The sequence below is a fragment of the Wasmannia auropunctata genome, unplaced genomic scaffold, assembly GCF_000956235.1.
Source record: "Wasmannia auropunctata unplaced genomic scaffold, wasmannia.A_1.0 LD336041.1, whole genome shotgun sequence".
NCBI lineage: Eukaryota > Metazoa > Arthropoda > Insecta > Hymenoptera > Formicidae > Wasmannia > Wasmannia auropunctata.
In genome coordinates, this window is record NW_012026849.1 from 169,971 (window position 1) to 197,919 (window position 27,949).

Genomic DNA, 27,949 nt, shown 5'->3' on the forward strand with positions numbered 1-27,949 from the left:
CAACCTCGTGCGTGCCGCTCGAAGTTATCGCCGTCCCCACCCCGTTTCGTGTGGCGCCCCTGCTCGAGATTGCGATTCTCGCGGCCGCCCGCGATTATCGTGAACGCCGATCCGGCCGATCGGCGAGGACGGCGAGGTGGTGTGAAGATGCGACTGACGTGAGTGGAGACGCGATTGATGGACGCGCGCGGCATATACGTATATTGATCGGACTCGTATAGCTTCGCGCGTGGTATAATTTTTTCACGATAATTCCGGCGATAATTTCTTGCGTGATAATTCCGCCTTCCGACGATATATATATACGGAAACTCGCGCGGCGCGAATGGATTTTTTCGATACTCATCTTCTCGCCGCGATATCTTTTTCGCGTTGGCGGAACATCCGAGCGCGGGACGCGACGTGTCGCCCGAGGGAAAAGAAGTGATTAATTTTTTGCAAAATTACTTTGGAATTACGTGTGTTACACTCTCTATTGAATTGCGAATAAAGTTATCTTGATTTTTTTTTTTTAGGTCGACGAAAATATGAGCCAAAGAAAGAGCAATAGGAGAAACGGATTCGAAAGAGGTCAAATCTTTCTCTCGTTTTGCGACTCGACCGAATGTATCGAACGCGATATCTCCGCTGAGGAAAAATGGCGGGAGAACCGCGACGCCGCCGCGCCGGTGAGTAAGATATATTAAGGGGGTGGGGGGGGGGTAAGGTTAATTCGGTGAAAAAAAGGCATGTTTTTAAGAATTTTTTTTGGCGATACAGATAGTGTTAGTTTATTCAGTCAATTTCCATATAATAATGCAACATTTGAACAATATTTTCCTAAATTTTCATTGTAAAATATTGAAAATTGAGCGAATGACAGTGAATCTCCGGAGGCGCCTCGAAAAAAAGTTGTTTTGCGGTGTACATGATAACTCGCAACAGAAACAAATCATCTGAAACAAAAAAATCAAAATGCATTTGTTAAAGGAGATATTTCTCGAGGTAACCCTGGGAAGATTTTTTTTTCGATTTTTCAATTTTTCGTAGCACTTGGAAGCCAAAAAATCGATTTTCGCTAAAAAAAATCGGCTAATTTGTTAAGTAAAATTAATAATTATTAAAAAAAACAAAAAAGCTCCCAGGGTTACCTCGAGAAACATCTCCTTTAACAAATGCATTTTGATTTTTTTGTTTCAAATGATTCTGTTGCGAGTTGTGATGTACACGGTGTTTTTTCGAGGCGCCTCCGGAGATTCACTGTCACTCGCTCAATTTTCAATATTTTGCAATAAAAATTTAGAAAAATATTGTTCAAATGTTGCATTATTATATGGAAATTGACTGAATAAACTGACACTATCTGTATCGCCAAAAAAAATTCTTAAAAACATGAATTTTTTTTCATCGAATAAACCTTACCCCCCCCCCTTAATTAGCGGAAATAAAAGATAGAAGTTCCTTAGAAATCATTATTTATTCACTGCATGATCTATTGCGACGCACCTTCTCTCTCGTGCATGGTGGTGATGCTCTTTTATTCTGCTCTTACATCGTTATTAAACGTATATACAAGGCAGTCATACACACGGCAAATATATACGTACAAATATATATGTGTCTACCACGACGCTGTACAAAGAATTGATTGAGCCTTGACTAGGATGAAAGTCGTGACGCATGATGACTTCGATAAACTCTGATTGACTTGATTGTATATGGCTTTATCAAACAATTAGTATCTATAATATTTTATTAACATATATGGGTAGAATTATCACTTTTTTTAATTGCAAAATATATGAAAAAGAATTGATGACAGAAACAACAGATTATTAAAACATTTGCTTTAAGCGATTCTTATTCATTCCTTTAAATGTATATTGATTTTAATCTCAATTTAATTAATTTACTCTTTCTATTTTTTTAATTTTTGAAACTAAGAAAAAATAAAAAGCAATTTAAGTCGAGATTAAAGTTAATTTACATTGATAGAAATGAATATCTATCGGTTGAATTAAATTAACCGAAGTTTGGTCGAAATCGCTTTCAGGATAACTTCGACAATTAATGAACTCTTATTTACTTAATAAGTGACTGGCAATTATGAAGCAATATTCATATTATTTTGTTAACAGATAAAATTTTCTTTACTTAACGTGTATATAGAAAAACGAATTATATGTATAATTATATGAAAGTTGCTTTTCAGCTTGCATTTTACATGTATATATATTAATCGCCAATTTAGCTATTCGGAATATGCGATTGAAGTCGCTTTTAGAGTAACTTCGACAAAATCACTAATTTAATTAGTAATTGATTTATCGAACAATTGTACTATTTTGTTAATATACGGATAAGATTATTAATATTTTTATTACTTAATATTTAATGGAAAAAAATTAATTCCAGATGAATTATGTAATTAAAAATTTCCTTTGAATGATACTACCAGTTAATTTGATTATCAATGAAATTATATATTTAATCGAAGAGTTTGGTCGGAATCGTCCACAGCTTGGGACGAACGACTTATTCGTCGTATTAATCTCTAACGGGATAAAATCCTGGGGGAATAAAAAAAGAGACTTTTTTTATACTCTTGAGATTCTTTAAGAATGGAAAAATTGTGTTTTATGTGAGCTCGCTTTACAACAATAGAGATAAGAAATTATCCTATGAACTTACAAGATATTTTTACAAGCACCCTCATGAGATTGTATGAATTTGAGCATGACAGCTTTCTATCAGCTGTAAAAGAGACCGTATCGAGCTCGTCACTAGTCACTAGTCACTATTGTTAAGCTCGTTATCACGTTTCAAATCCTTATTAGCAACTATAACGTCTTGTCACGAGTAGTAAAATTCGCCGATCGCGATTATTGGTCCGAGCGAATCTTTTCTGATGAAACTATTTAGCTTATAGCTCGGTGCGAGCTATTAACACGAGCCTTTTGAGAAGCGGATAACTCTGTGATAATGAAAGATGAACTGAAAATGGAAAATGTCAATTGTGTTAAGTGCATAAAGTGCGCTTTTTAACATTAATTAAGTCAATCAACAGATAATTATTTTTGTATCAATTAAAAACAAACGATTATAATTTATTTAAAAGATAAAAGCCTAAAAGAAAATGTCTAACATGTTCCAAATATACAAACTTTTCTGATATACATATGTCTCTGACGTATATTATATTGATGTATAATACATTGTATTTTAGACTTTCATACTTTGATAATTAATCTATCACGGTTTTCTTTCTCTTTCTTTATCTGTTTGATGTAATAATGTGCATATTAAAAAAATATTCATAAAATGATTTTTATGAATTTGGCACTCAACACGTTCGAGACTTTCCGATTTGATCGGGAAATATGACTTGTCGTTCCTGTGAATATTCACAATAGTCCTTTAGAGCAAAGTATGGATAATTCACGATCAATCCAATGATAACACTGATTCGACAGAGGATTTATGCCTCGATGGTAAAATTGGGCCACCAAGATAGCTCAGTGGATTGCCGAAAGTTCGTTGGCCGTCCGGCAAGAAGATAGGAGACGTATTGAAAGTTATCGGCTTGCCTGGTACTAAAATGAAATAGTCTTCGTAATTACTTATGTCTGTCCGATTGAGCGAATTTTTCTCAAAATTTCACTTATAAGTGTTTCATAATTATTTAAAATATATTATATATATACAATTCAAAATATATATCTTTAATTATTCTTGCAGTGATTAAAGTAGCGACATGAACAAAATAATTGTAATTATATCTCGTAATTATTTTTTATAAGACTAGTAGGAATTTGAATGTTTCTCAGATTATCATGAATAAGAATTAATAATCTATTTCAAATTTTATTATTTATATGTTATTAGAATTTTTTGAATCAAAAGAGGAAGCGAAATTTTTTTCTTTGTGTTACTGACCTAAGTAGTTTCCTTGCATCTTCGATCGTCTTCCAATGTCTCCGTCCGTATAAGGCGCCTAAATGAAGCGAAAGTTTTTTTAAAACACTCAATATCCCGCCGAAAGAATATATAAATTCATTCCGTTTTCCTCAATTTTTTTAGTTAGTGCATGTATGCAGCAAACACGCTCAGACACTTCAAATGGACTTGCCTCGTAGAGCCTCAGAGGTTTAATTCTGTAGCTCAAAGCGTGCATGCGATGAAGTGAATGTTTCTCACGTGCCACGAACAAACCCGTTTCCGACATCAGGCAATACGGGTTAATCGCTGTCAATGTACTCGTGCAGATTTGCGACAAAAGGCCTCATCGATGTCCTCGTGGAGCGTTTCGTAAATCGATGATTAGTTTAACCTGGGAATGGCTGCACCGGTTGTAATTTACATCGAGCATCGATGACTTTATGTCAAGCTCAGATCTCGATTCAAACGCGTGGAAATAATTTTATTTCGTTGCAATACAAACTGCGACAATTATATTTCTTCGTGACATTCAAAGCTGAACTTATATCAAATCATTTAGAAGACAGATTTTTTAGGTTTTATTCCGTAGATTCTCCAGAAATTCAGGAAAGATTGAAGAGATTCTTCGATCAAACTCCTTGGATTTTTAATCAATTATTTTCTCAAGTTATAAAAGAAATTAAATTATTATATCGGATCGTCATGCACATGCTTACCTAATAACGGGAGAAAAGATAATTTGTCATACAAAATGCGTTGCTTACAACACTCATAGATAACGTGTAAAATACAACCTGTCGAATTATTTGTTCATTCCCGGGTTAAGAGATTTCGTCGTGAAAAAAGGCGGCGGACTTGCAAGAAGAAGCTTTTGGCGGTGTAGGAGAGAGCGTGAGAGATGGTTACAGCGATGCAACAAACTCGAGTTAATGGAAAAAATCGTATATTTCCTCTGTCTCTTCTCGTTCTGTATATAACATGCTATAAAATGTATCTCAAGATTCACGGATTATTGAGTTAAGAGCTTCTAATTATCTCAGAAGAATATACTATAAATTTTTTGTCATTCGGAATGAGATGCATCATAACGTTTGTATCGAAAAGGAGGGAAGTACATTTGAACACGCACATATCTCTTTTGTTCGCCAGCTTGATCTCATAAACGGTTAATATAATTAATAAATAATAAAAAGAAAACGACAAAAATAAAAATGCAGAAATTGTCAGAAGTGAAATCGCAAAACGCTAATAGCTCACTGATCAAAATTTTAGGATAATAAAATTTTTTATATTAATTTTAATGATGACAAAATATTTCTTGATATAGCTAAATTATTATTTTTTGTGTATATATAATCGTTTGTATTAAAAATAATAATTTAGCTGTATATCAAAAAATATTTTGTCACGATTAATTGTAATACAACTCAGGCAGGCGGTCCCCTGTCGGAGATTTGCCAACGATACGCAGACCAGGTCTCCATTGTGTCTTCTCCGCAAACCAACTCCAGGTTGGGCCTGGAAAATTCCGAGCCCTACGCAAAGACCCAACGGTAGTCGTCTGTATTAGAGGTTGTAGTGACAGCCTTCACCGTCACCAGACACTAGGCTCCCGTTCACATTTCACCCCCATGCCGGACACCAATCCTTCTCAGCCCTGCGTCAGATACTAGGCTTCGGACACTGCTTCAGTGCCTGCGTCGGACACCGGTCCTATCTCAGCTCCCGTGCCAGACACCAGGCCCCGCGTCAGACGCCAGGTCCGTCTGTACCGCTCACTTCCCCTCTTTTTACCGACAGATGTTCTTGTTAATTGGCAAAAATATTCTCAGTGGTTTGTCTTGCCAGCGATCGCTTTGAGATCGATTTTAAAATCGATTTTAGATTCTGGGTAGATTTGAACCTGAATCTTCGGCATAGTAAGCTGTCACGCAGCGCCCTGTGCCATGATCGTCGTTGGTCACGATTAAAATTAATATGAAAAATTTTATTATCCTGAAATTTTGATCAATGAGCTATTTGCGTTTTGCATTTTACAATTTCACTTATACACAAGAAATAATAATTTAGTTATGCAAGCCAAGATGCGATTATCGAGCTAACATTCGTACAAATTATCATTGACGTGCATGACACATCGTACCTCTATAATTCGCATGATGTTTTCGTTTCATCGTCATGTTTTAAAATGGAATCTAACGGTATAACACTCTCCTCAACATTAGACCAATCCCTGTGCTGAAAGTATGCCTGATATATTAAAGTCGAAAGTATTCAAATCGGATTTTAGATGATTCGAATTTTTGCGATACAATTAAAATTCACAAAGCATATCGCGAAAATCCGAATTATCTAAAATCCGATTTGAATACCTTAGACTTTAATATATCAGGCATATATGTATATCGCATGATTATTTTGTGTGATCGCCACCAAAAGCACACAAACGCCACATTTTGTACGATTGCACGAAGCAGCGAAATCAAACTAAAACAGACTCGCGAGTGTACACGTAAAGCAAACCATTAGAATTATTATATCTCTAAGTTCTTAAAGACTTCAAATTCGTGATATTTGTTCAGAATTTTATTAATATCTGAATAGTTTTATCTTTTTAGTGTACACTGCGGTCGATGACAATAACATAATTATGCTATGGTGACTTTTTTTAGTTAATTGCGTGGCATATCAGATATAATCAGATATATTTTAAAAATATACGAATATTTAATCAATAAAATAATATTTTATTTTAAAAGATTATTTTAAGGCGATGCTGGAAGATCGGAATTATCAACACATTGCAATCGTAGAGATTTCTCCAAAATGACAGAACGGAATTGAAAACCCTTTCACAAGATTCAAATAGACATAAAATGTATTTTCGGGACACAGGAATTTGTTGCAAAAACGAAAAAAATGAAAAATTACACATAAATATCTTAAAGATAAAACTACGTGATTCTTTATCTCGAATATATGGGTATGTTACTTTTAGCTCGTTATCTCCTTAAAAAAAAATTAAAAATAAAACTACGTGATTCTTTATCTTGAATATACATATGGGTTATCGTCTTATGTCATACGTATTCGTTGAAAATTTACTCTCAATGTTACTTTTATCTTGTTATCAAGTTATTTTAGAGGCACTAGAGTCTTAAAATAATCTTTTAAAATAAAATAAGATTTCATTGATTAAAAATTCGTATATTGTATTTTTAGAATATATCTAATTATATCCGATGCCACGTAATTAACTAAAAAAAGTCACCACAGTATAGATTTATGTTATTGTCTAAAAAGCTATCTTGCTACTCTCATACTACAGCTAAATTGTATATTATCTTAAAATTTATATTGTATGTTTTATATTTATATTAATAAGTTATACGTGATTGTCGTTTAAGAGCGCTTTAAGATCGCTTCACGCGATATTTATAATAGTCGAAAAACGCGCGACTACTTTTGGGAACTCAATTATTGTCGTCAATTTGATAAATTGTTTGTGTCGATTTGATTAAGCGCGATCGGCGACGCCGACGTAGCCTCTGCCTTGAGACTGGAGACTCACTTCGTCACCATTGATCAACTTCACCGTGACCTTCTCGGGCCGAACTACACCGCGCAGTTTTCTGAGCGGCGCGTTGAGAGCGAGACTCATCGGTCTCTTCGGCACTGCGCTTTTCGTGGTGTCACTTGCTCTCAGTATTACGCGCTCGGTTTTGATCTCATTCAAACCTGTCACGGAAAAGTTCGTCTCGAGCAAGGCCTCCGTTTCGTCTGGGTCCAATTCGTCAGTCAAGGAAGCTCTTCTTGCCGTCTTGTTTCTTACCGGCATAACGAGAAGCTCGTCATCTTGATCGTTACTCGCATCCTTTTGCTCCTCTTGCTGATGCGGTTGCTCTTTGTCCTCTGCTGCTGCCTCCGACTCCTGAGTGTCCTCTTCCTCTTCTTCCTCCTCCTCTTCTTCCTCGCGTTCTTCCAGCTCGGGTTCCTCTCTCAGATCTTCCATTGACTATTGGAGAAAAATAAAATGCCTGATTCCTTGAATTGCGATGCTACAGACAATATTATGCTACGTTTATTGGGCATTGCGGAAGAAAGCGTGGAGTTGTGTATGAAAAAATCGTATTTAGAGAAATTAGACTGAAAATGAAAATTTATCTCTGTTATCTCGATTTAGTGCTTGTATATTTTTTTTATGATGCAATATGTCGACAGATTTAGTGAATTGTGAATATAGTACGAAATCAGATGCAAAAACGATATGCCTTAAAGAAGAAGCATTCAGTCAGTTTATTTTTACTTTATGCGTTTAATGTATTTGTATAAAGAAATGCTCATATAATTGATAATGTGGATGAATGCAAATAAATCAACAATTTCGACAAATACATGCAAAGCTTTTTGCAAGCTTGACAAAGCTAAATATGCATTTTTTTTTACGAAAAAAAGAAAAAATCTTTACGAATGGGTTTGGTTTCACAGGTTTAATGACGGTGCCTGTATTTACCCCTAGGAGCTCCTTTTTCTCTGGTTCTTCGTCTGCTGTAATGCACACAAAAATACAAATATTGATTAACTCTTGATAGATAAAGCAAAATTTATGGAAAACAATGCATATATTAGACACTCTTATATAATATATCTTTTCTTTCATTTTCAAGAACATTTAAATAAAAGATCTCTGTTGTTCTTTTTGACGAACTTCAATGCAATATATTAGTATGATGAGTATAATGTTTCAAATATTTTATAAATGATGTATTGAATTAGAATTTTTATTATTAGATTTTATTTGATAAGAAATCCGAAGAAATCCGAAGGAAAAAAAAGTTTTATTCTAGTACTAACTCATGTTTTCTATCTACGAATCGAAATAGATCAGAGTACCTTTTATGTGAACTTTTTTATCGTTCATTAAGTCCTTCGGTTCCGTATTCGGCAGTGATTTGTATTCTTTGGCATTGGACACTTTCACGTGAGTCCCATTCGGCCTCTTGTCGTCGTCCATCACGTTTTTGAAGCCGACCGTTTTCACGCCGCTCGCAGTGACCAGGGATTCCGTGTACTGCGGCTGCCATCTGTGCGGATCGGAAGCGGTGGTCGCAACCGCTTCCGAGGCCTCGTCGCGTCGTCGTTGACGATCCTTGCGTGCGCTTCGCCACACCTCGTAAATACAACCGAGCACCGCGGCCACGAAGACGCAGCACAGGGCTATGAAGATGTATGTTCCCGCACCCTGCTCCTCCTGAGTAGCGTCCGAATACTGCGATTTGTAAAGGATTTTTTCCGGCGGATCCTCGACCCACGCTTTGTCACGGCCCTTTAATGAGATATTTTGCAGCTTAATGTATTTATTACTTTTGTACCGAAGAAACATTGTTTATGACATTGTTAGGCCACTGGTAAAATCAGTATAATATTCAAGAAAATTTATAGGGGTTTAAAGTTTTAATTTGGTGAGAGCATAACAATTAACTATATTAATTGATTATTTACATGACTAATATATTTCAATTAATATATTTATTAATATATTTCAAAATATATCAATTAAGCAACAAAGATTATTTAACAATTTACTATCGTTTGAAAAGTGCAAATTATTTTAAATTTAAAACACATAGCTTTACTATCTTGTTTTCTTATTAGATAATAGGTGTATAAAGTTATGTATGCGAAACTGATTTTTGTTTGATAAGATATCGAATATTCGAAGTTTCTCACCACGCTGTCGTTCTTAGGTGGTTCAAAACCGCCTGGTTGAACATGGAAGACCGCACATTGAGCACTTCTAACGCCGGCGGGTATCGTCGCCCGCACGGTCTCACTGCCCTGTTTTGTAAAGAGCATATATTCTTCTAGCGGTTTCATGTCGGTGCCTCCATTGATCGATATCACGACGTCTAAAAGAAAAGCGCAATTTGCAGTTTGTCATATACGTTCGTTTTGTCTAATATAAGAGAAAATATTCGGATAGATGGACGACACAGCAATAAATTTAGTAACAGGCGCTGATTGAGAAATTTCAGAGAAAACTCACTGCTAAGGCAGCCGGTGTATCCTTTATAGGCGGTAAATCGCGAATCGGTGGTGTTCAATCCACCAAGCTGTATCTCTGTGGCACCCGGAGTTTCGTCCTCGTCTTGCATCGGTATTCCCGGAATTGGTAGCAATTGGACGGGCTCACGGTCGATCTAAAGTTATATGTACAATACAGTATTTTATAATATGTAAAAGTCCTAAGGGGAAATACAAAAGAAATAATAGACTGACTAAGAGGATGGCCGTGTTGTTATCGCGAACATAGTAGACGCTGTGACGTGCACCATTCAGGAAATTCCGATCGCTCAGGCGCACTCCAGCCGCGGAACCATCCCTGTCTTCTTCGAAGATGAGTTGCCCCTCGGACGTCAAGGCCACCAATAAGTAATAGCTTCTTCTGGAAAAAAGTTCTTTGAAAAACATCCAGGCGCCGGTGATTAATGTCAGAACGGTCGAGTATTAACGCGAGGATTAAGAAAATATTAAGATCGATGCTTTACTTGTTGTCGGTCTGTACCAGCAGCAACGCGGTGGTTCGCTGTCGTAGTTCGTTCGTTGAGAATGCCAGCTGTACTTTCACCTGATTCACTTCGCCCTCCAATTCGAATTCGCGCTGAAGTACACTTTCCCCACTGAAATCGGCGCCCTTTTCTGTGTGAAAAGACAATTTTCATGCAGAAAAATCAAAACTTTTGTACTGCTTTGATAGCTTTTCTATAGAATAAAGTAATCTACTTCATGCAAATATTATTCTGGAGTATTAATAGATTTTTATTTCTTCGGAAGAGGTAATTTTCAAGTTTCGAAATGTATGTCTAAAGATTACGTCTGTAAATCTTCAGATGTTTTACAATCTTTAGATTTTTTACTCTTTAATGGCCATTTCGACCAACTCTGATTAATTTTAATCAATGATTAACTCAATCGTTTAGCTAATTAACTGATGCTATTTATCATCATTTTGACGTCAAAATGACGACACAATATGATTAACTTGTTACTTGGATTGAGTTATCGTCGACAATCAGAGTTGGTTCTGGGACTTCGATTTTTTTATTTACATTTTCGCGTTTAGTTCAAGTACTTGAAAAGTACTTCTTTTTAAATCCGACAAGTAATAACAAACAAATTTACCATCGGCACAATGTTCGCCAAAGTAAGACGTCAGCTCGCAATTACAGGAAGACTCCTGTCTACCGAAATCTTCCGTGCAGATTCCTAAATTTTTGCAAGGCATCATGTCGCATTTCATTTGACAATTCGGTAGAACACCTTTACTCCCTTCATGATTCGCTTCGCTGGCTAAACTCGGTAGATCGATGCGATACTTGCCGATCATTAGTCCTCGTAAGCAACCAATGTAACCTTGAATTAAGGCTCCTTCTTTTCCGACTCTGAGCAGATTGGAATCGAATCCTCCTAAATTTACCTGAATAAATATTTATTAATTATTGTTTAGGTAGATAAATTTTGGTTTATATATATATATGTATATTGTATCAATATAAATAATCAACAAATAATCCAAATAGTCATTTTTCGCATTATAATAATTATGCTTTATAATATCCGATATGTTTTATAATTCCTTATTTTTTTTGTAAATATAAAAAAAATTTAAGCAAAAGTTGTTTGTTTTCAAAAGATTTATATCCTGTTTAAAATTTTAGATACAGGTTTCCGGAAAACCGAAATGCCATTATTAAATAAGCTTTGGTGAAATGAAAATTGTTTCCGCAATTTCTGACAACCATTTATTGCCGCTGAAAAAAGCCATTGAAAAAAAGGTGATATGGATGATCTGATACACTCTTTATACTTATATATGATACAGGGTCGGTCAGACAAACGAGAAAATTTAAAGGGGTAAAGTAAAAACTTCTATAATATAAAGACCCACTTGGAAATAATCGGCAGGAGGTGCCGGCGGCCGTTGCGGCGCAAGAACTTCTTTCTCTGGATTTGTCCAAGGTTGATTTGAATACGTGTTCAGAAATACTGGTGTTGCATTTAATGTGACGTTATATTCGTTCACATATAATGTAGTCCAATTCTTGTCTCGAATTATAGCGATCTGTATGGAGATTCCCGTGTTGACATCTACAAAAATAGATTATTTCTGTATAATATCTAATATGTATGTCGCATACATTTCACTTGAATATGAATTTAGCTTACTAGGATTTTCCACAGTGATATTTTTTATCTCGTTGCCAGCATTGAAAAGGTATACGATGTTGGTACCGTTTGAGATGTAGAGATGCGCAAAATTGTTCAAATGATCGTTTGCATACAGTATCAGAGAATAAGTATCGTAAGTTCTTAAATTAATTAAAATATTTTCCTGTAGCATGCTTTTCAGTTGTGATTTCTCCTCGTTGTCGTCTGATCCAAAGTAATTCTTTCTCAAGAATGCTCCAGGTGAGGTGAACGTCAGAGCTCTGTCGTTGATATCTGGTTTCAGAAATATTATTTTAGTACGAGTTATTTAAAAAATATCTTAAATTTATATTATTAATTTGAAAAGTATTTGGAAATAATTTTCTCGAGTTATTTACTTGTCTCGCAATAAGTGCCTATGTGTGCCCATTGATTTTCGCACACGCATTCGAAATTACTCCACAACTCGACACATCTAGCGCCGTTCTGGCACTTATTAGGTTGACACGAAGGCTTGCAGTCTTTGATGATTTCCGACAGATGTACCGACATATAACTATGGATGTCTAATATTTCTCCGTTGACAACGAGACCACGAAAGCAGCCGATTAGACCTTGTTGAACGGAGGAAGTCTTCGAGTGCTCTCTAAAAATTCAAAGTTGATTCAAAGCTAACGAAATCGAACCAAAATCATTATTTATTATTCATTATCATTATTTATTATAATAAATAAATTTATTGTGACAAGTAATTATCAATCATTAATTATATTATTATCAATTATTTGTGAAGTTACTCACGCAGTAGCACCGCCGATGAACATGGATCCCTCGAAGGGTCCGAATTCTTCTTCGGGAAGCAAATCCGCCATTCGAAAGTCAGTGTTGATCATAAATCTTACGTGATAGTCGTTGTAGTCGATCCAAATCTTCTGCCACTCGCCATTATTCAGTTTTCGTCGGCTATCCACTTGTAATTCGCGATTGGTACCGGTATTTAGGGTGAAATTAAAAGTCAGCCGATATTCTGACGTTAGAGCGACCATGAAGGAGGGATAGTTGCTCCGAATCGGCGGTTGATACAGAAGAATAGCTTTCTCGCCTGTCGTTCGAAAGCTGAAGGCTATATCACCTTTCCTCCAACCAGGTACTTCGATATACGATTGCGATGTCGTGAACGTTACCACGTATTTCTGTGTATCTATCATCATTAATTAATCTCACAAATTTGTTTTCAAAAATGTCTACAGATATTACACATTTACATTTATCACAAATAATTGCTCTCAAAGTCTTTTTATCGCTTAATTTATTTTATTGCTTACTTCTAAGAATAAAAAAGAATTATGTTAATTAAATAGGAGACATATAGCTTCTAATATTCATATTATTATATGTATTTGCTTACTCGTTTCAACGCATTCCAATGGCCCTAAAGTGATACGTCCCCGAGCATCTTCATCGAGATCTCTCTGTTGCAAGAATACCATTCCGGTAATGCCTAAGGAATCAGGTGTTTCGTAGTGTCCCTCATCTGAGAGCCACTTTCCGGCGTTTCCGGCGGACACGTCGCAGTTACAGCTCAAGTTGGAGTTCACGCATGTTCTGTTCACTAAAGTAAAATTAATAAATAACAATCTTCGCCAGGCAACGATTAAATCTTTGCAAACATATTTTTTTTAATTTATCACTACAAAAGTCGCATTAAAAATTTAATTAAGAAAGAACTTACTTCCGCAAGGGCAGGATCCGCGATTCACGTTTCCAATGTAATCGACGGTGGTATTTTTGGAGCCCAGAAACCACGTGGCGCTGTGCAGCTCCAAGGGTGCCTTGTAACAGTCATACTTTACATATTGACTGCAATAAAGCGAATGCGAGATCAGCTCCTGAAGCATTTCGGCGGTGAACTGTCTATACTTGATGTTGAAGGAAAAGTCATTTTCAGTGATAGATCTCACGTCCACTTGGGAGGGTAAATTGTGCTCAACGATTGTTTTAGTTGAATCTTCGATCGATTGGAATTCGCACTTTACTAAAGCTGGCGGGAATTTACCGTTTCCATCGATGTCGATTTTATAAACATCGTCTTGCGTGTACCCCAGAAGAGCTAACTCTTCACATGTTTTTCTGTATTGTGCTATAAAAAGCGGTATTAAAAATCAAATTTAAATTGTAACAATACAATAAAATAATTTTTATTTTCATTTTTTTATTTGCTGTATAATTATAATTACATAATGTGAAACCTATTTATATAAAAGTAATCTACTTTTAAAGAGAGAATAGGATTATTATTATTATAATTATATGTATAAACGCTTTTAATTTGAAACTCTAAATTAATTTTATAAATTATTTTATAAAGTTATAACCATTCAAAGTTGTACAATTAATAAAAATTGACTAATTGTAACTGTTAAGAGCATTAATTTATATTATTAATAATTTTTTTTTAGAGAAGGATTTTATACTTTTTTGTTTTTAGCGAGTATTGATACTTAGATTGTTGAATTAAATATTTATCGCAATTTGTCTTACCAAAGTGGCAGTTCTTTCCTATATATCCAGTGTCTGTGCAATCACACGTGATCCTGTCTTCTTTGACCGAACATTTACCGCCATGTTCGCAAGTGTTCGGCCTTTTGCACGGATCCACAAATTGACAATTGTCTAAAGCGACTTCTCCGACCACTCTGTCGGTGTTAATTACCTGCCTAGGTTCGATTCTTTGATTGTTTACTCGTATCTCGCGCATACATCCTACTAGACCTAATAGTATAATTGCTGATATAAGAATCTTTTTTACGTTCATGTAGATTTTTAATCTTCTGAATTTAATATTAGATCTATTTACCCGCGTTACTTTTACCACTTCCTATGATAACTTTATCATCCAACTCAAACGTAGTGAGGGCCTTGTGCTGCTTAATCCTGTAATCGAGAAGAATGTTGATTTCGCCCTTTGTGTAATTAAGCTCAACCGCGTGCCAGGAAGTGTTGTAAGGCGGAAACTTCACCGAAGTTGACACCGTGATGTTCTCCGTTATAACTGGTACCAATTGGAAACGAATTTCGTCATTGACTTGACGTAACTATAAGCATAAAGGAATATAAATTATTAACAGAGGACAAGAAAAAAAACAAAAATACAGCAGTATTATTATCGTACCTCCCAGTAACCAACACCGAGGTTGCTCTTTACATTTCCGGAAGCGACAATCGCAATTGGCTTTGAACTTTTAAAGTCGAAGTTCAACTTCAACGAATCGGTTCGCTCGATCGGCCACCAGATGTGGCTTCCCGCGAAGGGATATGTGATCGGAATGACTTCGACGTTGGCTTCGTAATATTCCGGCTCCAGCACACCAATGTAGTGCACCATAGGGTTGGAGCGCTTCAATTCGTATATAATCGACTTGTCGTTGAAGAACACGTACTTCAAGGAACCTGGAAAAATTGAAAATTTTATTAATTAATGGACAGGATTATTCAATTAATAATTATCCGTCAGATATTGTTGATAGTTTTATCAAACCTGCAAAATTATTGTGCGACAAAAGACCCTTCTTCTTGTGGAGTTCTGGACCACCGCCGATGTATATCTCCGGATCGATGATTATATCCCAATTTTCTCCCGGTACTTCCAGTACCTTCTTCTCGTCGTCTAAGCTGACGAAGACGGTAGACCCGTTATGGAATATGGTCAAGTTGTTCCAATGATCGGACGTGACGTCACTGCCCAACGTGGTGGAGATCTTCGAATTATGCCCGAAATCGAGTACAACGTGAACTGATGCATTTACAATGGAAGCCGCGATGTAGTGCGGCGTGCCGTCGATTTCACCGGAAGCGTAAAATAAGGCGGAATCGTCCCATTTTGTCTGAAATTTATCGATTTTTTATTAAAAACCAGAATACGAACTTTTTAGTCCTCTGATATTAGATATCAGATGACATAATATTTTTAATATTTTAAATTTTGTTGTCACAATTTGTCGCAGTAGGTAATTTATTTGTCATAGTAATCTCCGTACATCTCTTTCTTTCTGCGATGAGAAAAGTATTCAGTGACAATAATTGTATATATTCAGCGTGCGACAAATTTCATTGTGTTCGCACAATGACCCATCGCGATACAATTTGAGAAGTGAAACTCGACACTCTCTCGAAGAGTTTCCACGGTGAATTTTCGTCATAGAGAACGGTGGACAAAAGCAGCTGCTCGTGAAGGTACAAAATGCGCCCTCCCGCCCCCTCCACTTCTCTCGACAAAAAGATAGCGTCTCGCTATAATGAGTCCGCGACAAGGGAAAGGGACACGATCCCATTACAATAAGCGCCCGTGGTCAAATACCTTAAAAGCGAGGCTGATCCTGTTGACAGACGAGTGAACACGATCCTTCCAATCGTACACGCGGAACGACACGTACGAGGAGCCTCTCAGCGTCAGTATAGTGGCGGCTGAAAAATGATGTTACATTTCAAACTCCATTAGTTTCGTATTGGAATATCCGGACCCTTTTTAAACGTGCATGAAAGCGCTATCTCTTCTTCGGCTGACTAATACAATTTATAGTATATTTATCGTTTCTATTCCATTAAATTCCTTAAGTAAATAACTAAGAGGGTTTCGAAACAAATCTTAGGAAAATTAATGAATTGATTATATTTGAAATATAAATATAATGTCTAGTAAAAGGTACTTGTATTAAATTCATTTACTTTACGTACTGTATACATCGCAACGTTCGCCTTCGTAATTCGTGCCGAAACAGTCGCACGTCAGACTATTGTAGTGATTCACACATTGATCGGGGACGAAGCACAAGTTCTCTTGTGTTCTGCACCTAAATTAGAATTGAAGATTATAGCGAATTACTTTATTCCCTCTCACCAAATTCTCTTATTTTTTTTTTTTAAGAAAAATACGTACTTATCGATGCATCCTTCCTTAACATTCTCGTGCTTGGTCGCGATTAATGGCCGAATGGGCAGCAAATCGCTGGCGGATTTTCCGGAACTCAGAACCATATCCCTGATGCAACCGACAAAGGATTCTATTATGTACTTCACCCCGTGTAATCGTTCTTCGGAACTCAGTCCTGTCAAAACGAAAATAAAGCGATAAAAATTTGCGCTTAAAGGGGAGGTATTTCTCGAAGGAACGCTCTCCTCACCTCCGATAAGAACGACCGAGGCCAGTTCTTCGGATACCCCATAATTTCTTAGCTTCTCGCTTTTTAAAACTTTCAGAGTAGTCTCGGCCTGCTTATCGTCGACTTTAGCGATTAACTTTGCCCCGTGCACGTCGATCCTCACGAGAACGCTATGCCACTCGTCTCTGTTGAGCCCTTGGCCGACTGTTAAGCTAGTCGATTGCTTGCCGAATACATGAACAACTTTCAGCTGACCCTTCTCTACTATCACATAAAGGGCGTAAGGCTGGAGGCCCTCTGGACGATCTTTGACACTGTGATAAACTAGTAAACCGTGTGGAAGCTTGGTGCGAAACTTGAAAGATATCTCGCGACATAATCTGTGATATATCAAATAAAATGTGTAAAATATATATATTATTTTCTTTCGTGTTACTAAAATAATATAAAATAATTATAACATATAAGATCTTTAAACGATACATTAAATTAATAAATGTATTAAACAATATATTGTATAATATATTTTACCTCGAAAATTGGAAAAGATTCAACGCTCAAGATTAATAGATAATTCAGATTGTCCTGAATGCTTACCTCAATTGGAAAGTTTTAATGCCAGGGCCATCGAGCTGGATGAAAGTATTACTTTGTGCGAACATAAATGTTTTATCGTGACCAGATTCCATAAAAGTCAACTCCTTCGGTAAAAATATATGGTGAATGTAATTTTTCTGCTTTGCGTAAAACGTGACGTATTTACATAAAATGACGTGGTCTTTACCTTTCCTCGTAGATGCCTCGGTACTGGCGGTTTCGTCGGTTTCGGGGGTGTAAATGTCGGTCGTGGTGTGGTGGTTGAGGATGGTGGAGTGCTCGTTGTCGTGGTGCTCGTTGTGACAAATACGTTACTCTTTGTTACATGAGGCGGTAGCGTATCTAAAAATAGTCAATAAAACTGTAGCAATTTTTCCATTACTTATTAAATATACAGATCTACAAGAATATAAATATAGATCTACAAGAATTTTTATATAAAAATATATCTTTAATCTATTTTAATTAACAAATATAGATATGTCAAATGATTTATAAATATTCCTAAACATGAACAATTTTCAGCTGATTCTTCTCTGCTATCACATAAAAAGACTTAAGGCTGGAGTCTCTTTGGATGATCTTTGATACTATGATAAACTAGTAAACATATTCTTATCTTCTAAAGTTCAATTTTTTTAAAATTGTTATTTTAAACATTGTATTTAATTATCATTAATAATTTGATTTAATTACCATTAGTTTTTACTATTTATTTTTTCAGTGCAAATATATTTATTTTTTTTACTCATTTTTTTTCGAATTTTATATTTTCTCTTAAGCATAATTGATTAATAATTATAGTGTACAATTATTATAAACATTTAATACATTTTTGAGGAAATATATATCTTACGATCGGCACCACCGATGCAATAATATAGACACTCCGCTTCCGAGTTAAACCGATTTTCATTTCCCATACAACCGCCGTACGGAAAAGTTCGGCACTTTCCTTCGGCCTTGTTGAAGGTCCATTTGTGAACGTAGTTCTTGCAGGGTCCCGATTCTGTCTTGAAAAGACATCTGTCGGGCAAAATCCTTTTGGTAGTAATTTCTTCCGTCTCTTCGACCACATCCGTTTTTGGCGAATCCGTCTGATTCGCCGGCAACTCTGCGACTACGTTGAGCAAGACAAAAATCCCGAGGATCCTCTTATCGCGGTAGATCATCGTTTCTCGTTCGCTGAAAGAGCAATTGAATTTCCTGACTGACTTATATAAGATTTTCGCAAGTACCAATACAATAGATTCTTTAAATTTAATTATCGAATTACATTTTTAATAGCATACGTGTGTGCATACTCTATTTTAGTTTTGTATAGATGCTAATTCTTATAGCATTAATAAACAGTTGAATATATAGATATTTAATTAATATGTGACACGCGTATACTCTTAACAATACTTATTAACAATACTCTAACTATGTTCGGTTAATGAATCACGAATTGCCTCTAATCGCTATTCGATGAATCAGTCTAATTAAATTTGCAATGTGTTGAGCTTAAGAACATTCAATTTAATCATATTCTTATATGTGTCAGACACTCGAGATAGGTATCTAAGAAAGGCCGTTATTCGAATAGTCACTCTTCGATAATATAAGTTTATTTATCTAGTGTTGTCAATCGCTTGGAATCGACTGCCGAAAGTGCCGAATTCTTCGCAAGTTACCGCTGCATCGCGCGTGTTTACGTCAAATTTCGGTTACACGCTTCGTCCTTACACGTGTTAATTATATAGTTTTAAAGGCTGGAAAAAAACCGGTTTTTTTTTTCATTTTTCCACGGATTGTTTCAGTTTCTTTCCTAAGGAGTAGAAAAATTCAATGAAAAATTTCACGTATATATTCGTAAAACTTATCACATTTCACATTTGCAACACTTTGATGCACTTTTTAAAATTTTTAAATTTTATAATATATTTATTGCTAATAATGTTAAGTAACAAAATAAATAAAAAGCAAATCACACAAGAATAAATAAAGAAAAAAACAGAATTAATGTATTTTTTAAATAAAACGTACGTATGGCTCTTGACAATTATTAATAATCAAAACTCATTAAAAATATTTATATAAATATTAACTTAAATTAATCTAAACGTACGGATCAACTAATTAAATTGTATTTTTTTTAAATATATTGTATATGTAATTTCATTGCGCACCAATTTCCGCGCTGACTCGTATTCGCTGCTTCTTTCTTTCTTTTATATTTAAATTAATCTTTACACCCTAATTGTTAGGATTACGTTTGTTTCTAAAACAGTTTATTTAATAATGAATAATCTTTATTTCAAAGAATATAGTATTCCAAATGTAAATATAAAAATTAACTCATTATTAATTTCATTTCAGCGTTTGTACGAGGTGTCTTATTTTAATAATATTATAAAATACGAGAATTACTTATAAGAGTTATAAGTTTATATCTAATTTAAACAAAAAATTTACACATTTTAACGAGCAAATTAAAATAAATCACATAAAGGCACTTACATTATTTTCTGAATCCCAATTAATATTTATTATGATGAAAAATATTAACAATTAGGTAGCATATCGTTTACACAGTAATTTTTCGCAAAAAAATTAATTTTTCTGGTTTTTTTCCAACAATTTGAAAAAAAGCAGTTTTATTTAAAACTATACAGTGTAATTCTATATTTGGCACGCACAGAAAATTCTAAATAATGCGAAATCCAAAAATAAAACCAATAATTTTATTACGTGAATTCTGAGCTGTTAAATTCTTCGAGAATGTATCTTCTGCCTTTAAAAGTATAAGTATATAAGTAAGATTCTGTCTTGTTTAGGTTGTTTATTCGTTTCTTCGCTTAAAGCGCGATGCGATCGATTAAGTCGGGAGCGGCACGGACCGATTAGGATCAAGCCCGACGCGTTTTCATGCTCGAGAGCTGTTCGCTCACCTCGCGCCGCGCGCTTATAAGAGCGCTTTTACGATTCAGGCCACGTGGACACCCACGCTCCCTTCCATAAAGCGCTTAGAACCGCTCGTCCTTCCGGTGCGCCTCGGTTAAGACTACCTCAACACTGGAAGCCCGGCAGATGCAATTTTACGATTACAGTTGCCGCTTTCGAATTTACGACTTCCCCTCGCGTCGCGACGCAAGTATTAAGACCGGGGAGAAGATCCCGGTATGAATGATGCAACGAGCGGTACATCGCGACCGGTTAAGCCGCCGCTACCGTTTCGATACGATCTTTTATTTTTCTTCTTAGCCGACGGACTATCTTCCGCTTACATCTAACCCAACGGCGCGCGGAGCCCAAAGTGCGCCACACGTTGCGCCACGAACTAGAGACCCCTCGGTGTATATGCAACGCGATACATCGAACCGATAATGCGCCTTTGATAACAAAGCGTAATATTAGCATATACGCGAGACGAAATAAAGCATTAGCTTACGACGTAATATACATTACGATGCATAATCTGACCGCAGACATCGCGGCCCGGGTTTCCTCGAAGCACCCTCGGAGTATCGTAAACTCTTGCAATTATCTCTTTCACGGGGTCAATTGGGCTTGATCTACGAAAGAAAGACGACACGCGTCGCGCTCGTCCGGCATGAATAATCGCCGGCCGGCCGGCCCTTGTTACTTCCTGTCTTTGGATTTGCCTCTAATGGGACTCCTCGGGAAACGCGTAAGCGCGCACCTTGGTGAACGGCGAACGCTCTTCGTTCTACGACGCCTTCGTTCGACGGCGCACCGTTGCGTCCGTCGCGAAATTGTCTCTCGTCGTTGTCGCAATTTATCGAGTCAGTAAATAGGCGCATCTCCGACTCGAACTTCGACGTCCGTCGAAGCGAGACGCATGCAATGACCTTGACGGATATAACGAGGACCATATAGGAAAAGAGCTCCTCACGGTTACGCTGCACACGACGGATTGCGAGATCAGGAAAGAGATCGTTTTTTATTCGTTCTATCTTGATCGTAACATCCTCATCGTAATGATCAATGCCGAGTTTCTCTCACTCTCTCTGTCTCACGGTTCTCTCTGTATGCGCTTCGCGCGCAACGCCCCAGTTAATTAGAAGACCTATCATACGTCATCTGAAATTTCATGCCGCGGCAAGGAATCTCGTGCTCATGACCACGAGGACGTTACCGACTCGCGACAGCATCTGATACGGTCGCTTTCAATCACGCACACAGCTTTTGCAGACAATTCTCGCAGAATATAGAAATATGCCAGTGTCAATGTCCAAGATTAACGCTCAATATTAAATTCGTTGCAACGCGGAATTTGGTATATAGAATATTTTAAAAAATATAGGTATATTTTATAACAAACATTTTAAAAATTATAAATATTAAAACAAATGTTTAATCTAATTAATATATGTTAAAGCAAATTAATTTTCATTGGATTTATTGTAAAAGAAATAAGAATTCATTTATTTTTCTAATTACACGATTTGTAAGCTATTATTCCTAGAGAATGCACTATCTTTCGGATTCTACACGACTTATATAATATCGATTTCATTAAAGAAAGTATTGGATATAGTATTGACAGTAGTTTTTCATTTACGCTAGAATTTTTCAATATCTAATGGAGGAATAAGCGATTCGTTGAAATTCATTTCACGATTTAATTATTTTATTCTGCTAGATTCTCTTTTGATAGATCTTTTTTGGAACGTTTAAGATAATAAATTATTCCATTATCTTCGACTACAATATACATAGGTACTTTGTTGTTAAAATCAATGTCACTATGGTGATCTTGTCTGTTAATGCTATTAATATCATTATGCATATTGATCGTATTGACAAACGCCATGTGTATATATACTTTATATATATATATGCGATGTCCGTTTGATAATTTATTTTCAATTGCTGGCTTGTTATAGTGTTTAGTTAGTGTTGCTATATAAATTTAAAAACAATGTTTATAAATATGATTTGATTATAAAGTAATTTTTAGTTTATAATAATCTTATTTAATCTGCAACTATAATAATCCAAATTAATTGAGCTCGAGATTTGCCACTGTACTAACAATAAGCTAGCATTGGTCTTATTTAATCATTCTTTTAATGTATATTAGACTATACAAAAGAAAAACTGTTGCAATAATTGCAATATTAATTCAGTGTTTAGCGTAATGGTCCTAAAATTCGAAGGCTAGAAAAAAGGATCACTTATAGGTAATTGAAGACCTATTGGAATGTCGATGGTAAGTTTTCTCTAAAATGTGAATTCTCATCGAGATTACCCTGAAGCGTCATCATTTCGGCGACGCGGGGCGATCCGCGAACTTGAAGCGATTCATTCGTTTATCTGAGCCTTTTAAAGGCTCTAGCGGGCTTTGCGCCGTGCGAACACACGAATCTGCGTACCTTCGTTCACCGTGGTCCAGATGAGATCGCGGCTCTCGTACAGGCCGCGGGGCAGGATGTGACGTCAGAAGGCCCCCGCCGAGCTGAGCACCGTCGGACGGCGGCTACGAGTCAATTGTCTTCTTTCACACTGACACACTGGCCAAATCCCCGCATCGACACGGCCGGTCACAAGTATTCGCACGCACGCACACCGGTGCACACACACATACACACACACACACACACACATACACACCGCGCGCACACACTCGAGATCCCGCGCCTCCTCCTCCTCCTCCTCCTCCTCTTTGTCCTCTTCCTCCTCCGGACTTCTGTTACTGCTGCTGCCGCTGCTGTTGCTTGTAGCAGCAAGTAGACACTAATTTATTAATGCCACTCCAACCACTATACTCCGTTACTCATCACGGTTTATTGACTTTCATTGCGATCTCGTCTCGCGCGCCACACTCTAACGTTTCTTCGCTCTTTTCCTCCCCATATACGACGACCAGTCTTGCGTCGCGCGACCGCTCGTTCCCTTTTCCCTTTTCTGTTACAAGCCGAAGCCGAAGTCGTAATGTTCAAAATCAAAGTATAAGTCGACAGCTGTCCGCTTACAAGATACTCTCTATTCTTAAAATGAATAGATAACGTGTTGCGTCGCGGCGCGTAACATCTCGCGCCTGCGAGTCGTGCAGTGAGCTCTCGTTCGGTCGTTGATCATCCACCGATCGATGTCGACTGTTCTTTTCCGCGAAACGGATTTTTTTTTCTAGCTCTTCTAGCTTCTTTAACTTTTCCCAAAGGGGGGAGGTTTCTATGACGATCTCATCTAGGAGCGAGTGCGATCTTCCGAATGAATATCCTGAAACCGAATCGATACTGCATTAGCGAAATGGAACATTGTTCTCATCAATTTCTCTTTATTTCTGATTATACGGTAAATAAAGAGTTTTATACTCGTAATTTTCTTTAAATAACGAGTTTCAAGTACTTTTCCACACAGGGCGCGGGCTCGATGCCCCCGATAATAACGGTAAATAGAAATTTTTTCACGAGGATATAGTTTTTACGAAAGCCTTCCGGTGATCGGTATCAAGTAAGTAGTTTTCACAGGGTGGTCTCGGGGCAGCGCGTGCTTCCTGATGTGAGAAAGGGGTCGTTGAGTCGAATCGATAGGGTGTGTATTATGAAGCAAATAATAGCACACGGGTGTGCATTTATAAACGACGCGTGACGGGCCGTGTACACGGCTGGTATAGCGCGTTATTATCGATATCGTCATATTACAATTGTATTTCTATTATTGAAGGCGTTCCACCACGGTGTTGAATTTCAAGAGTAACGGGACTCTTACTTTTACCCAGATGTTCACTTTTAAATCGAGCTGGAAAGTCCCGAGGGGGGGGGGGGGTTCATTCAGATTTACGGGTAGATCTTCTAAAGATAAGGGGAAATAATTCGCTTGAAGATGTCGGATCATCTTCGTTGACCTATACTTCCCATTCTGCAACCCTTGATATTCGCGGCCTAGCGTGTTTACCGTGCCGTTCCTCCTTTCACCCTTTCCTTCTCTCTTTGGTTGTTGGAAGATCGATATATCGAGCAAAACCGACGACTGGGTCATAGCATTCGCGTTTTTGGTTCGGAGTAATATTTTGCAAAAAAATAAATATATAAAAACTCTTCGCGCACGAGTGTATATTGGAAAAATGTCAAGTTTTTATTGCCTTGTAATAAGAAATTAGCGAGACTCGTGTTCTCGAGATTCGATGCTTTAATATAGCGCGAAAAAGAAAAAAATGTATCACGGGAAAGCGACGACACACAATCACCTGTTAGATAATACATGTACTGACAATATAGTTAGGTTTCCATGAAGATGGAAAATGTCGATCTATAGGCGCCTTCGATGAAAAGAATACTTCTAGTTGTACTAGTCACGTACGTAATACGGCAAATGACTCATACCACGTGTAGAGTATCGTCGTGCCCGGCCTTTTTATTATACGATTCGGGAGAGACGTCGCGTCGTCGTCGTGGCATGCGACGCTGTTGTTTGTATAAAAGTGACGATTTGCATGGAGGAAGTTGGTCGTGTAACTGCGGAACGGGCTACACGAAAATCGTGGAGGGAATTGATTATAGTAAAGGAATGATTATAAGGTTGATGACTCAGGCGCGTGAGTTGTCGAATGTCTTTAAGCGTCTTTATAATACACCTTCTCAATTACTTGATATTATTCGTTTTTTCATATTAATTTTTATTAATAATGTATTTATTAATAATGTATTAGGATTAGTAACGTACAGTATTTTGTGCTCCTATATGTCAGAAAATATTTTCTGCTCTTGTCTAAATAAAAAACTTTATTAAACTTAATGTTTTTGCGTTTTCTACCAATATTATGTTTCTGTCAAAACAACTTTAATAATTTTTCAAAGCTTCTAAATTGATATTATGCTAAATTAAAAAAGAAAAGGCTCAATATAAAACTATAAAACGTGTAATGGCAATTAGATCGATAATAAATGTACATGTATAATTTATTTAACTGATTTTTTAGAGAGATTTCTTGAATATGTCGTTTGAAAAATAGTTTGATGGCTGTCTTCGCAAATATCATTAGTGTATCGTTATCAGGGAAGCGTCATCACCTGTGCGTTATTGCGATCGACATGAATGCTTAAAATTTATGCAAGGTAAATAAAGGCGAGCAGTTGAAACCAGATCCGCGATAATATGAAGCAACAATTAGCACCGCAGAAGAAGCGCAAGTTTCGTCGGCACAAATGATATAATGTTATATAAAACTGTTTTTTTTTTTAGCAAACTGAAAAAATTTTCTTTATTTCTGTTGGCGAATCTCTTCGTATTTTTCTCGTGAATTTTGACTTTTTATTCAGAGGAACTATTTAAAACTTTTTAAAAGTCCTTTTTAATTAAAACTATTATTCCGATTTTTTTGAAATTGTGTATAAAAATTTTCTGCTTTCGAAATTTTCCTTATTTTTATCGAAGATGTTTGTGAGAAATTAAATTGTAATCCTAAATTTTCTCACTAAACCGTAGAAATTATTAGCCACGATTTGATACTTTATCGCAGATTAGCAATTAAGGTCGTCTCTTATTAGGTTAAAAGATACGAGATTAACCTGAATGTGCCAAGAATATTTTTCCTCTTTATGAAGTTGACATATACACATACTTCCTTGTTACGAACGAGAAACACGTGAGGAATCATGGCATCCATTAAAAAAAAAAAGTGAGGTTTCTGAATATAATTTTAAATTTATACGTGAAGAAAAAATAGAACAGAGCTGTAAGTATACGTGACATTTTGCATTTAAGTACTAATTACATTACATTGTTTATTCTTACCGACGATTTTGTCTTCTTGAAGATAAAATTTGCTCCAAAGCTCACTCACTCGGAATCGTTCGGCAGAGATTCGCGGTATTCACAACAAGTGGTTCGAAGTCGCGAGACGGTTTTAACTGAGATCTTCGGGAATTCGGGTGCAACCGCGGAAGACGTGTCGTTTAGTTCGACGAGGAGGAAGTTTCCGTTCACAGTTCCTGTCGGGAATAGGAAGAAGCAGTTCCTCGCGGGGGAAAATCGGTCTTCCGGTTGCGTTCCCGACGGCGAACGTGGACGGACTGAACGCATCCCGACTATCCCTTCAACGAGACAGGATCCTTTCTTCTTTTTTTGGGGAGGGAGGGGGAGATGGGGGGAGACTCCCTCTCTCTGCGCGCTTCTTTCAGCCCTTCGTTCTTTCCCGCCGCTCGTTCGCCGCGTGCGGCTCCTCAAGTACGCGGCGCGACGGAATCGCGCTCACGACTGGCATATTAGCCTCACTCTCCTCGTACTCCCGGTCATGCTACCAGGCTTTTCCTCCACCCACGTACCCAGTTGCGTATCACTCGAGGGTACCGCAAACTCGTTCGATTCGTGCTTCTTTCGGTTTATCAAGTTTTCAACTTTTAAACTTTTAGAAAAATTTCGTCAAAAGACCGTGTGGAAACGAAATTTTTTTTTTTTACAACAGTTATTCGAGGAAATTTTTATAGTGTTACGAGAAAAAAAATTACAAGAGAGGACGAGAGAGATGGAGTAATATATAGCATCGCTAGTTTGTTAATATTTAGAAACTTATTGACAAACACCTCAGCTAAATTTTCATTGACAAAATAAATCGCGATGAGAAAGTGCGTCGATCTCCAAGAGTTGGTCACGCAAAGTTATACGTACAACGACTTTAACGCGACCACACTGCCGCAAGAAATCAGAGTTAATTAACTTGCAGAGGAATCTCAGACTGGTGGAAGTCGCACGTATGTGCCGCGTCGTGAGAGACGTTAGAAGTGTAATAAATAAAACTGACAATGAGATAATAGACAAATTGGCCCTAAACACATCCGACTCGTTAGCGGAGTATCAGAAGGTCGGGTTTCGTCAGTGTGGAGGGAGGCGATCACACTTTCCACCGTCTTGCTCCAGGGGGAAACATACGGGAGAAACAGACGGTCAAATCTCTCGTGTAAAATGCGTGCTTTAAAAAAAAAAAAAAGATTTTGCCTCTCACGCTTAATTATTGCACAATTGTTTTGCCATTTAATGTCGCTCCGACTAATTCCTGATAACGGGAGTAAATACGAGGGTTGTCGACCTGTCACATTTCGTTCCGCTCAGTGTGTGAT

General features: G+C 36.9%; 1 protein-coding gene across 7 annotated transcripts; it reads right to left on the reverse strand.

Annotated features, from left to right (window-relative positions):
- Nucleotides 1-2,579: 2,579 nt before the first annotated feature.
- Nucleotides 2,580-27,120, reverse strand: LOC105451879. 7 transcript variants are annotated; one of them, XM_011692591.1, is made up of 28 exons: nucleotides 23,264-23,495; nucleotides 18,739-19,067; nucleotides 18,070-18,224; nucleotides 17,883-17,986; nucleotides 17,307-17,665; nucleotides 17,063-17,231; nucleotides 16,861-16,976; nucleotides 16,484-16,590; nucleotides 15,665-16,010; nucleotides 15,299-15,576; nucleotides 14,984-15,221; nucleotides 14,668-14,898; nucleotides 13,859-14,266; nucleotides 13,535-13,738; nucleotides 12,928-13,327; nucleotides 12,525-12,772; nucleotides 12,145-12,420; nucleotides 11,867-12,066; nucleotides 11,101-11,395; nucleotides 10,467-10,617; nucleotides 10,198-10,363; nucleotides 9,965-10,118; nucleotides 9,649-9,827; nucleotides 8,812-9,244; nucleotides 8,387-8,466; nucleotides 7,751-7,933; nucleotides 3,916-3,973; nucleotides 2,580-3,572 (listed from the first exon to the last, which is right to left on the reverse strand). In XM_011692591.1, the coding sequence occupies exons 2-28, from the start codon at nucleotides 19,052-19,054 to the stop codon at nucleotides 3,424-3,426; spliced, it is 6,003 nt and encodes a 2,000-aa protein (XP_011690893.1). In that variant the 5' UTR covers nucleotides 19,055-19,067; nucleotides 23,264-23,495; the 3' UTR covers nucleotides 2,580-3,423. The 7 variants fall into 7 exon arrangements, with proteins under 7 accessions (XP_011690893.1, XP_011690895.1, XP_011690894.1 ...); XM_011692593.1 differs by lacking the exon at nucleotides 2,580-3,572 and adding an exon at nucleotides 6,062-6,156; XM_011692592.1 differs by lacking the exons at nucleotides 2,580-3,572; nucleotides 3,916-3,973 and adding an exon at nucleotides 5,301-6,156 and having other exon boundaries at nucleotides 7,657-7,933.
- Nucleotides 27,121-27,949: the final 829 nt, after the last annotated feature.